We start from the raw sequence: 13,955 nt of genomic DNA, 5'->3' as shown, positions 1-13,955 counted from the left end.
GTGTTGCACATCCGGGAACCGCAGGAATAGCAGTGGAGCACCGATGCATGATCTCCAGCTGCTGTCAGCCTCTCACCAGCAGGTGGCACAAGCCGCTGTTGATGAAGGCCATATGTGGATCAAGTCATTCATTTACAAAAACTGATTTGCAGAAATGGAGCAAGCGCTAGAAGTTTTGATTATCGGGGCCAGTATAAACGCTGATTGTGTGTATGTTTAATTCAACATTTTCGCTGTTTCCTGTAGCCTACATATAAGCAGCTTTCTCTACCACAAAGGAGATTATAATGCTCTTTTACCCAATGCTGAAGTACAGAACTAACATTACATCCGAGGAAGACATATTGCTTTCGGTTGTTTAGTTTCTGTAACTCTGTATCATGGCTTAATTGTGTGACGCTGTGCTGTAATACTGGGGTTCCCCTCATACCTCACACTCCAGGATTCCCCAACAAGCTACTCACCACAGTGAACTAATACAGTGATATAAGACCTCAGATCTCAGAATACACTTTATTGATGATTATGCAAACTATATACAGGAATGCAAATGAGGTCAGAAGAAAGCAACGCGCTGCATTGTCGTTGCTTTCCCTTACCACTGATCTATAGTCGACAGTCCTACAAAGATATCAATACCACGATTAGTTTTAACAGTAATAAAAATCTGTGATGGGCTCACAGAAGTGATACCAATGTAAGTCAGTGACAGGCATCAGCCGTGCTCCACGCACGGATCCACTGGTTCAACACTTTAAATAGGAAACCCTTAGCATCAATATGCCGACGCGATAATTTATCGTCATCATTATTGTTCAGAACTGGGTAGGTTTAGGGTAGGGGTGGGGTCAGGTACTCCAGTGAAAGTATAACTGCATCGGAGTCACTCTTTTTACGTGGTCCGATGCAGCGCTGGCGTTGAACCAGTGAATCCGTGCATGGACCACGGCTGATGCCTTCTGTGAGCCCAGCACGGAATTTTCAGCGATTCCGTGATACCACCACAGATTCAGGGTTAATTAAGTCCGTGAACATTACACGGAATTCTGTGAGATCAGGTTACCAAGAAAGTCATTGGTCACTATCTTCCTTCTTTTGTGCTTTAGTTGTCTTTTCCTCACGCTGCTCTTTCCAACGTCTTATCATCGACTCATTAAGACCAAGCTCCCGTGCAGCAGCTCTATTTCCTTTTCCAACAGCCAGCTCAATCGCCTTCAGCTTCATCAACTTCAACACCAGGGAACTTCACCTTTTGTTTGGCCAGCTCATCAATCAGACGGTCCTCAGTAACACTCAGCTGTGCTTCAGCTGAAGAGGGGCATGTTCTCACTTTTTTGAAGTCTGTGTTATGAACAGTGCCACTTCGACGCGTTTCACTCCCAATCCAGGGTGCCCAGTGTTCGTAGCTTGGATTGACAGTAAAAGGGTTGTCTGCACTGCCTACAAAAAGTGATGCATTATTTGTAATCCAAATTGATAATGTAGAATCTGATGAAATATAGTATTCACCATAACTCACTTTGAAAAAATCCATGACTTATCATCGCAAGATGATATTCCAAAAAGTCTCAATGTCATGTTCACCGTTGAAGTCACTGTGTTACTAGCTTCCTAATATTTTACCGTTGTAGAGATTAGTGGTTCTTTGAGCTAAATTCTGTTGAATACATGATTTTCCCCCCGCAATATTAATAGACTAGATCAGTAAAATAAACGTTTTTCGTTCTCAGTATTAAGATCACTTGTGATCATGTAAGCAGGGGGGCACGTCGAGTCATTTGGGGGGGCACTGCCCCCTAATGCCCCCCCCTTGGTGACGGGCCTGTCCTAAACCCCGGATAAGCGGAATGCTGGGTTATCTGTAATCACGTTTCACACTGCTCATACTATACCTGGGGTTAACGGTTAACCCTGGGTATTCATTAACAGACGTTTCACACGGTACATTCCTAAACCCTGGTTAACGTTCTTATTTGCATATTTGCGGTGTCACTGTCTCTGATTGGACGAACAGCATTTATCCTTTGCTGAGACTTCTGCGTCTTCATGAAGAGCGCAGGTCATGGTTGCTTAGCAACGGCAGACGCCATGGGAGCGCCAGCTACAGCGCTTTGGAAAGAAGGGGAAAGCGGCGTGTTTAGCGTTTTAAACGCGTTTTTAGGCACGACATGTGAACGGCCTCAGGCCACACAAAGGCAAGAAAACAAAGACAAAAGTACAAAAGAAAGAAAACAAGAAGCAAAGTATGTGAATATTTCTTTGAATTTCTTTTAAGTGTGGAGAGACTAACGTTATTGTTTACTTGTACAGTAAGAGTAATACCGTCTCCTATTCACTCCAGTTCTTTCCGTTCTTGATCTTATCTTCTCACCGGCTGCAGTTTACACGACGCGCGTTACCTGTTACTGACATGACATGAGCCTCGCTGCTCAATTTCTGATTGGCTGTCTGTTGCTAAGCGTCCAGCAGCAACAAACAAGCACCGCTCCGTTTCACACTGAACAAACTTAGCACCACAATGTGGGGTTAACACCACAAATGCGGTGCTAACCCTGCCCCGGAGCAGGGTTTCATAACCCCGGGTAAAATGCAGTGCTAACACTGCTTTCAAATTACAGGTGTGAAACGTGTCTTTACCCGGGGTTAAAAGCGGTGTTTAGAACGACGATAACCCGGGGTTAAGCACAGTGTGAAAAGCCCTATTGTGGCAATAGGCATGAAATATGACATCCCTGGATGGGAACTTCTCTCCTCTCAACCCCTCCAATGAATCCACAACTCTTGACACAGACACATGATTCTAAAGTGTGAAGCAAACATAAATAAGTCTGAGAGTAGACCGTGACAGATCATGTTCTTGTTGCTTAATGATGGAAACTTCAAAATAACCAAAAAAAAAACAAAAACAAAAAAACATGCAATGTTCATGTACATATAGCCCAGTCAAGTAATCTTAAAAAAAGACCAGAAAAGATTAATACTCACGGTAACATTTTCTCTGAGAAACACACAAAGTTCAAGGGTGAGAAAAATGTGGTTATCAAAGTTGTGAAGGCCATCTTTCCACTCCTGGTACCTATACACCAGGGGTGCCCACACTTTTTTGTTTGGGGATCTACTTTTCAAATGAGAAACTCACCGAGATCTACCAAGTGAAAAATAAATAAATAATAAAATACATAAATAAATAAAAAAGCTTGTTGGGATGTATCTTTATATTGCATTCAATTAATGTTTAATTAAAAAAATAAAAATAAAATAACTTTCAATTCTTGGTACCCACGTAGAACTGAGCCTGCATTTACAAAGCAGTGGTTCTCAACCTTTTTTGCTCCAAGACCCCCTCCTCTCCAAATCAATACTGCAAGCCCAAACTTTTCTATTCACTAAAACCTTTGTATCTGTTATTACTTTCCAATTGCATGTAAATTAATGTAAAAATTAATATATTTTTTAAACAAAACAAATTCAAAATAGATTTAAAACACACTTTGCAAAAATGTCACTGCAGATATTCTATACAACTTAAAAGTATGCAAAGCTCAATTATACAGTAATTTTAACATATAAGCACGAGTCAACCAAACAATACCACAGGGATATGCCAAAGATCTGCATACAAACTACGGCCCATACGGGTCCATTCAGAATCATTAAACACATCAAAATACAAATGAAAAATGAAACCTTTCTGAACTCGACGCCACAGTTCCTCTGTCAGAACGCTGTTTGGAGCGTCTGATGCCCATATGTACATAAACACCACTGCAAACTTCTCCAAAACACGCGAGCATCCATTATAAAACACTCGCTGTACTGAGCTGTATTCAAGCAGAAATATGATGTTATCGTGCGCCGAGAGCGCACATACGGTTCGTTTGCGCATCAATTATAACGGACACAACGCGCGCCTAATGCACGATCCTGTATGTCACTGTAATCATCTTTACCTTGATTACAATCATCGTCCATCAAAAGGCTACTAGTGTGACACTGGCTTCTTTTATCCAGCCGAGAGCTGTAGATTGCATATCCTATGCTCATACAGCGGTTTCGAGCCGCCATTCAGTCTTTATTTCACACAGCGCGATGAGAAACGCTTTGCTGCTCTGAAACACAGAATACGTAGAGAGGTGGTGCTGTTATTTATTTTTATATATTTTTACATTATTTAACATATTAGTCATAACATTAGTGAATATATTATTTTAGTTTTAAGTTATCTCGCGCCCCCCGGTTGAGAACCACTGACCTAAAGCGCGATCTACCAGCATTGCCTTCGCGATCGACCTATTGGGCACCTCTGCTATACACCATGTTGCACTGTGGACATATCCTATGGTATGTTGGAATGTCTGTAAAACACAAATCACATTGATGTCAACCCATCACAATACTAGCCATCACTGATCACGACTGCTTATTAAATTAGTCATATTTCTCTGACTTACTGTCTATCAATCCCATCATGCTGACAATTCTAGCTTTCTTTGCCTCTGCAAGTGCAGGATGTCCAGTGCATAACTGGCATGTTGTCTCAAGAGGAAAAAACTGCTTTGGGTATTTTATCTTCATTCTCGATGTTGTAACTTCTTTTGGCAATGCTTCTGGAATTTTTTTCTCTTTGAAAATGTACTGCACACTTCTCTTCATACCAGTGGTGTCCAGAAGACTACAAGCCTCCTGAGCTTGGTGTAGTGGGCACCTCTGACTTGAAAAGGTCTCTTTGAGTTTGGAAAAGATGCCACTTTGAGATGTGTATGTGTGGACAAGATGTCCATGGCTTTGTGCAGGAACAATGCCAGGTGTTCCTCTGCGTGTTATAGATGACGATTATCCTCCCAAGTCGGCAAAAACTATGAATGTCAGGCTCGTGGATCGACAAGCATATATGTGATGGAGTCCACAGGCACACAAAGAGGAACATGTGCTGCACAAGCAGCCTTTTGCCTCTTCACACAATTAGCTGCCTTTGCCTCTCCAAAAAATGTGAATGCTATCATATCCCTCAGAGTGTCTTCTCTGAGAAATGTCTCTGCAGCAGTCTCCCTACAGTAGTCTACAGAGCGAATGTGAGAGCACAAACTGTAGCTTAATCCACTCCGCTGAGCCAACAACTGATACTGCCCACATTCCTCTAGCTCACGTCTAACTTGGTGTATTTTTCCCCATGTTTTTCTCTGGACATGGACTGGCACATGTCCAGTTTTTTGCACAGCAAATATGCCATTTCTCTCATCGACAGTAACACTCTGCAGATGACAGGCCTGAGTGATGTCATGAGACAAATCTGAATGTCTCCTCAAGAGGTGTGTGTTATAATTCTTCTTGAGGAGACTAAGATTGCAATGGGGACACCTGACAGACTTCCCATAAACCTCTGCTGCACCCTGCACCGGTTGCCGTGTATAAAAGTGGTCTTGCTCTGTTGATGGGGTGGCAGGAAGCAGGACAGGCTCCGCTGATGGGGCGGCACAAGGCAGGACAGGCTCCATAGACTGTGAAGTTAGTTGTTTATAGCACAAGAACAAATGCCTTTCCATGTCCACTCTCCTTATAACTATTCGTGAACAATAGGGGCAGTGGTAATGCCCCGCAGCACGGCATGGCAATCTGCACCTATGTAAAATTTGGTCTGAAACAAAAAAGTCAAACAACAGAATAACAGAACAATAAAATAGGAATACTAGACACTTATGTGTCAATGTCACATGTAAAATGATTTTGTATTTTAAGGTGGCAACATACATTTAAAATGTGAAGAGTGTTCCATCCTCCATAGTAATCCTATCCCTGGAAGTGAGTGAAAAATTAAATGTGAAAACAACCTCTTCATATGACTTTTTAACGTTATACAACAAATGCTAAACGCATACACATACAAAACGATCATGTTCTTTCATTATTCACTACGTTACTTTAACAGGTTATGCCTATGCTAGCCGTCATGCAACATCAGCTAACATTGGAGAGACATCAACATTGCTCGCCAGAAATGTATAATTCCATCGTGTTTATTCATCTTTTTGTGCATAATTTCACCCAAGCCCTGTGCGTTCTGCTTGCACTGCACGTTAGAACAGCTTCAGTTCGCCACTGTAGCGATGATAAGATAAAATTACCTGAGTTAAAGTTTGAAGAACTCACAGCGACGCCATCTTGATTAATTCAAGTGGAGGTGACATATTTCCTGTTCAAGAGTGGAGCTCCACTTGCCTGCAGGTCTGCAGCCAGACCCCTCTCCAAATATCTGCCATTTTGCACTAAATAGTATCTACTACTATGTAGCACTACTATTTACACTTATTGCAAAGAAAATACTGCTTTTTACATAGTGTAAATAGAATCTATCTTTATTTGCACTTAATGTAAATAGCATGTCGCTAAGAAAATATTTTCACTAAGTATAAATAAAATGTATATCTATTTGCACTTAGCCGTTGCCTTAAAATATTTGATCTGAGTGAACACTTACTGTGTTTCAAATATGCATTTAATATTTAATTCATTCAATGAAAAAATACATTATTTCAGTGCTCGCTGGTATGCTGAAAATCTCTGAACACGTCTAATGTGTGTAATCAGAAATATCCCGTACCCGAAAATCTCTGTGCATCTCGAGTGTATGGGCGTGTACGGCCTCATGCCTCCGACACCCACTCCCCCTCATCACTCCCTACAAGAGGCAGGTCGTGCATCATGCACTGAACCATCCAGGTCCAGCAGCACCACCAGGGTCTCTCTGCTCAGCTGAATGAAAGCGTCCATCTTTTTTCCCCCCAATGTGTTTTATGTACTGTTAATTTGAAATTATGTGGTTTTCCTGATGTTGCAAATATTATGTTATTGAAACAATTTATTCTCATTTACAAGTTATAATTTACATACACCACCCCCCGCCCCCCAAAATTCCCGAAAAGTTACTTTTATTTACAAAAATCAACTTTTGTCTTTTGTTCATTTACAAATAACTTAAATTTCAAATATAAATAATGTACAGAACAACCTTGTCATTTCACTTTTAACTTACATTACAAACATAAACAATCTAGAGAAATTTACAAATGATATAAGACATTAAAAATATACTGTATATATATACAAAAATAGCTTTTCTAACGAATGGTAAGCATATAAAGGATCCTTTGTTTGCTTAAAACAGTTGTAAACATATCTTGCACAACAGCACTCCATACAAACTTATTGTTGTGGGCTTATCTTTGTATAGGGTGAGGGCTAATTGTTGTGAACACACGAGGTGGATAGTGGAAATATTACAAATGGGTAATGGATTACCTCTAAGCCACACTGGCCATAATTCACTGGCTTGCTTGCCATATATCAGAGGTCCTCAACTCTGGCCCTTTAGGTCCTGTTTCCTGCAGAGTTTAGCTCCAACCTTGATCAAACTCACCTGCCTGTAACTTTCTAGCAATCCTGAAGACATTGATGAGCTTGTTCAAGTGTGTTTGATTAGGGTTGAAGCTAAACTCTGCAGGAAAATGGAGCTTGAGGCCCAGAGTTGAGAACCCCTGCCATATACTGTACTGTCTGAATGGAAATGGGACTAGTCTTCGATCTAGTGTTACATTAGATACTGGACTATATACTGTTACATTGGAAGACCTTTCCCTTTGTCCCACAAATCCTTTAAGGAATCAGGCTTGTTTGTCTCACTTCCACCGAGCAGTACGGTACAGTACAGTATGATTCGAGACGCTACACCCTGATCCTCAGTGAGTCTAGCTCCACCCTTTAGGTACCAGACTACTGTGCTAGGTACCCCCAAAAAAGTGGTATGGTACGGTTCACTATTTTAGTGCCATTCACAACTTCTGACAATGGAAACTTAAATAATTGCATACCGTACTGTACTGAAGCGTACCGCTAGATGGAAACGAGCCATTTGAGTCCTTGTCTGAAGCCTGGTTTGAGACTTGAGATCAATGTACAATGAGCTTTTGATAAGAATAAGGAGTTTGTGACAGAAACATAAACTTGTTTATTTTTAATACAAAACAATTTTGATTTTAGAGACAAAGATTGTAAATGACATGAAGACTGCATGTCATGAATTACTTGTTATATGCTATCATGACTTCAAAGCAATAATTGTTGATCTAACATATTACTGTACTACTGGAAATATTTGAGAACATGATAAAATGAAAGTGGAACAATAATGTCTCTTTATTCTCTTATTAATGTAGGAAGAAGATATACTCTGAAACTCTTTATGCAGTGTGTACATGTATAGACTGCTCTGAACATATGAGTATAGCATATTATACTGACTTTCATACAGTAATCTATCATTAATACAGGTTCATATGTTAATGATTCTTCATGATGTTAAATCATACGCTAAAGGTTCAGTTTTACTGGAATCACACTCTGCTAAGCTCCTGTTATTTTAAGGGAAACAGTAGGTAACCACTGAAAGTGTTGTGGTTATCGTGGCTATCAAATATCCTTCTATTAGACCAAAGTCTCACATAGACGACATCTCCAACCTCCAGAATCAACACAACTCCATTTGAGGAGTTTACAACGTACTGAGCCTGATGAGCATGTGCTGTAACCACCTTCTCTCCGTTCTTCACAATGAAGACAGTTGATGCAGTTGAGGGATGACCACCACCATAGACAGAGAAGTTGAACATGTACGCTCCTTTCAGTGGAGCTGTGAAAATACCTGAAGCAAATAACAAGAGATAAAGAAGAGAATCAGCTGTGCACAGCATAATAGTTTAGAAACAACAGATCATTTGATTCTCTTTTTCACATTACACAACTGCAGAGAGGTTTGAATGGAGCAGGATTCTCGTTACTATAACTGAGTTTTGTCATTGATAATTACCTGTAATTGGGTTGTAGGCGTTCCCTATGTTTGTGAAGACGTTCCTGTAGGTTAGTGTGATTTCAGTGGTGAAAGGACCGATATGTCCACTGTTTCCAGACTCCATCAGTGCAGCTGAAAATGCTATCTCTCTGTCTGTGATTGAAAAACATAAGCAATACTGTGATATATTACTGTTTTACACTGAGGATGCAAACAATGAACTTAATATAATTCAAACACACTTCTTCACCTCTATTTTCCTTTCTCAGCTCCTCCACTTGACTCTCAGTAAGATTAGAAATTTCTGTGAAGGAATAAGGATTGTGTTAAATGATGTTTAAAATGCTTATTATAATACATAGATAACACGATTTACACAGTGACTAATCAATTTTACACTATTATTTACACTATGCAGTGTATCGCACTGGTGTTTTCCTCTGAGAGAAACTGATAAAAGAGTGAATGTTCTGGTAAGATACCATCAGTTTTCTTGTTCAGGTCTTCCAGGATGACCGTCTGTTGTTCTGCAGTTTTCTCTGCGTCCCTCAGTCGTGTCTCTAAGGCTTATTTAAGCAGAGAAATAACACAGTTCACACTCAGTATTACACTATCATTTAAATTGTGCAGTGTATTACAATTTTGTTTTACTCTGAGAATCACTGATAAAAGACTGAATGTTCTGGTAAGATACCATCAGCTCTTCTCTCAGCTGTGTCTCTAAGGCTCTGATGTGGGCTTTCTGCTCTGTAACGGTGGCGGTCAGCTCTCTCAGTGCTGCGTGGATGTCAGGGAAGCTCAGATGGCAGTATTGTTGGCTGTCAGTCGAAGCTTCATCTCTCAGAGAGTCTGTCTGAGGTGGATTCTGTCTTCTGTCCTCATTGCTGAGCTGTTGACTGATCTCATTCTCAGCGAGTCCTCCATCTACCTGCTGCTGTACCACAAACACAAAGCTTTCCAGCAGCAGCAGCGTACATAACCAACCCTTCATTCTTCACTGATGTTCGTGTCCAGCTCTTGCTCTGTCATCCCCACAGACCCTCATGCTCTTTTATAGTCCCTGATTTACTGTCCTTTGTGCTTGATTTATAATGCTTCAGATAAAAAAGTAGTTCAAGTTAATTGTTAATCGTATTTAAAGGGGTGGTCTGGGTTCAGTAGATGTTTAACTCTATTCACAGTGTTTATGGCACAATGTTGAGCACAACAGAAAATAACATCTTTTTTAAATTGATATAGATTGTCACAACACGTTCTGGTATCCATGTGCATCTGGATGTACATTTACAGAGACAAAATCAGCCATTAATGTTTACATATATGTTGTTAAAGCTTTGTGAGAATACTACTGAAATAGAGCATGATTGAATGTTTACTGCTTTAACTAAAGAATGAGTTGACAGTTATTTCTGTGGTGACTGATATCATGACACAAATGTTGCTGGAGTTTGATTGTTATTTTCCCCACATGCATCAACATCCTATATCAACAGCGCATGGATTAAAAAACAATAAAAAAAAAAAAGAACAAAAATGTAATCTTTTCTAATTATTACTGTACAACTACATTATACAATATACTGAAGATGACAGGCTACATGTTTAGAACACAATAAATGGTATACAGCCTTATTCAATACAAGTTATTTAACAAAAAACTTGCCAAGTTCAATTCAATGATATAAAATATTAATTATTAACCTGATTTACAACTTTTCACATTGTAGTGAACAGTGGTCAAGATGACAAAACTCCTTTCCGCACAACCTCTGCTCAGGAACTGCTTTGTTCTCCTTCAAGCTAATCACTTGATCAAAGACTGATCCAATCACCATGTGCTCTTTCTGATCACAGTCCTTCATTCTTCAGACCTAAGAGTGAATGATCACTGACTACCACAGACTGACCAAACCGGTTTTGCCTTGTGGTTTAAGACACAAGGGAAGGCCAGATCTTCAGATGCATTCACACAAAATTGACTAAACCTTCTTCACATCCATTTACTGAACTGTATATACTTGAGTGCTGTTTGTGATACAACACTGTATGCAACCTTACATATGAAGTAGGGGGTGACACGGGAGTGCATTTTGAAACCTCTCCCGTCCCACTCCCACAAAAAAAAATCCCGTCCCGCCCACTCCCGGAAAAATTACTCCCATTCCCTCCCACTCCCGTTTTTTTTTTTTTTTTTTATACATTTTTTTTTGGCCGAAATCTGTCAGTTACAGTAAAAATATAGTACAGATCACAGCGTGCCCACCTTAGTTGAATAAAAACCCAAAATGTAGTTTTTTTGTTATTATATTGAACTGAAAGCCAGTTTATGCACAGTGTAGGCTACATTGCACACATTAAATTTTATGTAAATCATCCATGCTAACACACATGTTTTCTATTTGAATTTAGTTTTTTAGTTTTTTTTTTTCATTTGAAAGTAGACATTTCACTCTCTATAGATATATTTTTCAAAGACGGAGTTTCGAAGTTTCTCGCTCAGAGACCTGAAGCGCACCCTGTTTGCTTTAAAGCGCAACGTTTCGTTGTTATTCTGAGTGTATACAAATAAACGAGTCTTTACAGATTCGAAAGATGTATATTAGGCTACTTTTATCTGTATGACCAAAAATTACGGATATTTTAAGAGCAAGTGAGCGCGCCGGCGCCTGTCCTGCAGCGAGCCGCTATTCAGCTCCACTCTCCACACAAACACTTCAATAGCGCGCATTTCTCTAGATTAACATCATATATTACCATGTAAAGTTGCTACTACATACATCTTTCAGATGAAAAGCCATATTTGAGGTCGATGAACAGTGGCGGCTCCAGGATTTTTTTGTTGGGGGTGCTAAGGGGGGGCTTAACAGTTCAGAGGGGGTGCTAAAAAACTAATTAAATTGAGAGAAAGTAATGAACGCCTAACTTTAGCTATCAGTTTTTTATATACAGCAGCTTCGAAAAAGGCATATTTAACTTTTTTCCTGTGGTATTAAACTTGCCACTGTTAATAACTTCTAATGCCAACTGCCAAATATGACACTTACAAAGTAATATAATTTATGAATGAATATAGAAAAGAAAGAAAGTTGGGATTTTTTTTTTCATTGTTTTGTTTTGTTTTATTTTATTTATTCATTTAAGTTACATTTATTTTTTTTATTTTTTATTTTTATTTTACACATATCTAGTAATTTCCACACGGGCACACATTGCGGGTGATAACCTCCCCGTGCTGATTTGCATCGTATCATGTATATAGCCAGAGATATTGTCAAAAGCATAAAAAATTGGCAATATTAAGAGGATTTAGCATTTCCAATTAATGTAGGCCTGTTACATTCTTCTTATTATTAGGCCTATTATTATTATTATTATTAGATTACTTTTCTTATTAAAATACATGAAATTATTGCGGGGCAATAATTTCATAGCGCATCACCGCATGATGCGCTGTGATAGGCTATTCGTTTACTTCTCATTGAAAAGTTTTTTTTTTCTTTTTAAAAACAGGTCTATTAATTTATACAATTAATTATATGACTATAATTATTATTACTGCAGTCATCAATGAAAATTCAGAGCAGCTTTATTTCATGCACCGATTTTCAAAAACAACCTGTTTAACGCGAAATACGTTTCGTCTCGTGTTTTTCACTTTAGGAGCCACAAGAGAAATATTAAGGGAATAATTTAAGACGGCTATATACCGTTATCAGCATATGTTAAATTAGATTCGTCTCTCGGTGCCTCGGAGAGAATATGCGCCGTTACTGCAGCGTTAACCGTCAGTTTTTTTACTTTCACTTTCTCTACAGTGACGTTCACCGTCTTGCGCAAACTTTGCCCGTTGCTTGCTTGAGTTGCTCGACCCTCCCTCATATTATTAATTGTTTATAGGCCACATAACAGGCACCTTTTTTTTTTTTTTTTAGGTTTTTAATATTTATTTTTCAATGTTAATGAGAGTGACACCACAGTTAAAAAACAGGAACATCATTAGGAAATCCTTGGTGGGGCTGTGCCGGGGCTAAGCAAGTTTCTGATGGGGCTATAACCCCGTCAAGCCCAGCCCCAGAGCCGCCACTGTCGATGAATGATGTGTGTATTACCACATAGACCAGCCGTTAACGATCTGTCCGTCACAGACTGCGTCATTCACGCAGCCACACCACAGCGAACAGGAGGAGAGCGAGACAGGGCAACTAGAACTGAGTTCAGAATTAAAATATACAGTTTATAGTTTATTTATATAAAAGGTATATTTGTGTATCATCCCGGTCCCGCCCACTCCCGATGACATTTTTTCCTGTCCCGTCCCAATCACGTGATTCGTAGCGATTTTGTTTCCCATCCCGCAGGATTCCCGTGACCCGTGGGAATCCCGAAAAAATGTCAGCCTCTAATATGAAGGTATATACTGTATAGATGAATGCATAAGTCAATGCTCAGCATTACCCTGATGTTTGGTCTTCATATCTTTAGCACAATGGGTATCTTTTATCAATCTAACCTAGAATCAAGCGCAGATCTGCGTGTACAAATCGTCTTACGACAGAGTTCACGTGTTATTCATCAAACATTCATATGATGCCAATCCCATCGTACGAAAGATCACACGTTGATAAATGCAGTGGCTGAAAACAATCTTCCTTTGAGTGTCACGCCACTAAAAACATCCCGGTTTAGAGGCCTTGACCCTAGAGTTTACGACATGAAGAAACGAAACCCGGTCAAAAAGAGGAAGTAATCTCATGAAAGAGAAATTGATCTCACTCCAAATATACCTGTTAACCTTGTAACTGCAAAAATTTACATTAAAATCCACTGAAGTGCCTTGAAATGCACCATTATTCTACTGTATGTGTTGACGTCAATTTAACTGAAACAGGAAGCAGGGTTCCCACGCTTCTTGAAAGTACTTGAATTTCAGACACATGGATCCAAGGCCTGGAAAGTACTTGAAAACAAACATAGGTCCTTGAAATAAATTGTGTTTATGGCACTATTTCAAAATTGTCCTATATGTGCTGTCAAAGACAGAAGGAAACAGCACTAATGATTGGGGTGGAGATGGGGTAGCGCAAAAAAAAACTTGGCGTGTGTTGATGCACAG

The 13,955-nt window shown here is 39.5% G+C and overlaps 1 protein-coding gene across 1 annotated transcript; it reads right to left on the bottom strand.

The window, feature by feature from the left end:
• Positions 1-8,004: 8,004 nt before the first annotated feature.
• LOC131534063 (cerebellin-4-like) lies at positions 8,005-10,704 on the bottom strand. Its single transcript, XM_058766712.1, has 6 exons — positions 10,610-10,704; positions 9,537-9,619; positions 9,325-9,408; positions 9,093-9,146; positions 8,861-8,995; positions 8,005-8,695 (listed from the first exon to the last, which is right to left on the bottom strand). The coding sequence occupies exons 1-6, from the start codon at positions 10,702-10,704 to the stop codon at positions 8,409-8,411; spliced, it is 738 nt and encodes a 245-aa protein (XP_058622695.1). The 3' UTR covers positions 8,005-8,408.
• Positions 10,705-13,955: the final 3,251 nt, after the last annotated feature.

The sequence above is a fragment of the Onychostoma macrolepis genome, chromosome 03 (genome assembly GCF_012432095.1).
Source record: "Onychostoma macrolepis isolate SWU-2019 chromosome 03, ASM1243209v1, whole genome shotgun sequence".
Lineage (NCBI taxonomy): Eukaryota > Metazoa > Chordata > Actinopteri > Cypriniformes > Cyprinidae > Onychostoma > Onychostoma macrolepis.
The sequence above is the reverse complement of the archived record's forward strand: the minus strand, read 5'-3'. Positions and strand labels throughout refer to the sequence as shown.

What these genes read in the sequence shown, in the direction of transcription:
- LOC131534063 (XM_058766712.1), bottom strand. Translation starts at nt 10,704, where the DNA reads ATGAAGGACTGTGATCAGAAAGAGCACATGGTGATTGGATCAGTCTTT. An exon ending in GCTGAGAAAGGAAAATAGAG is followed by an intron (nt 8,996 to 9,092) that starts GTGAAGAAGTGT and finishes TTTCAATCACAG; the next exon opens with ACAGAGAGATAGCATTTTCA. An exon ending in CGCCTACAACCCAATTACAG is followed by an intron (nt 8,696 to 8,860) that starts GTAATTATCAAT and finishes TATTTGCTTCAG; the next exon opens with GTATTTTCACAGCTCCACTG.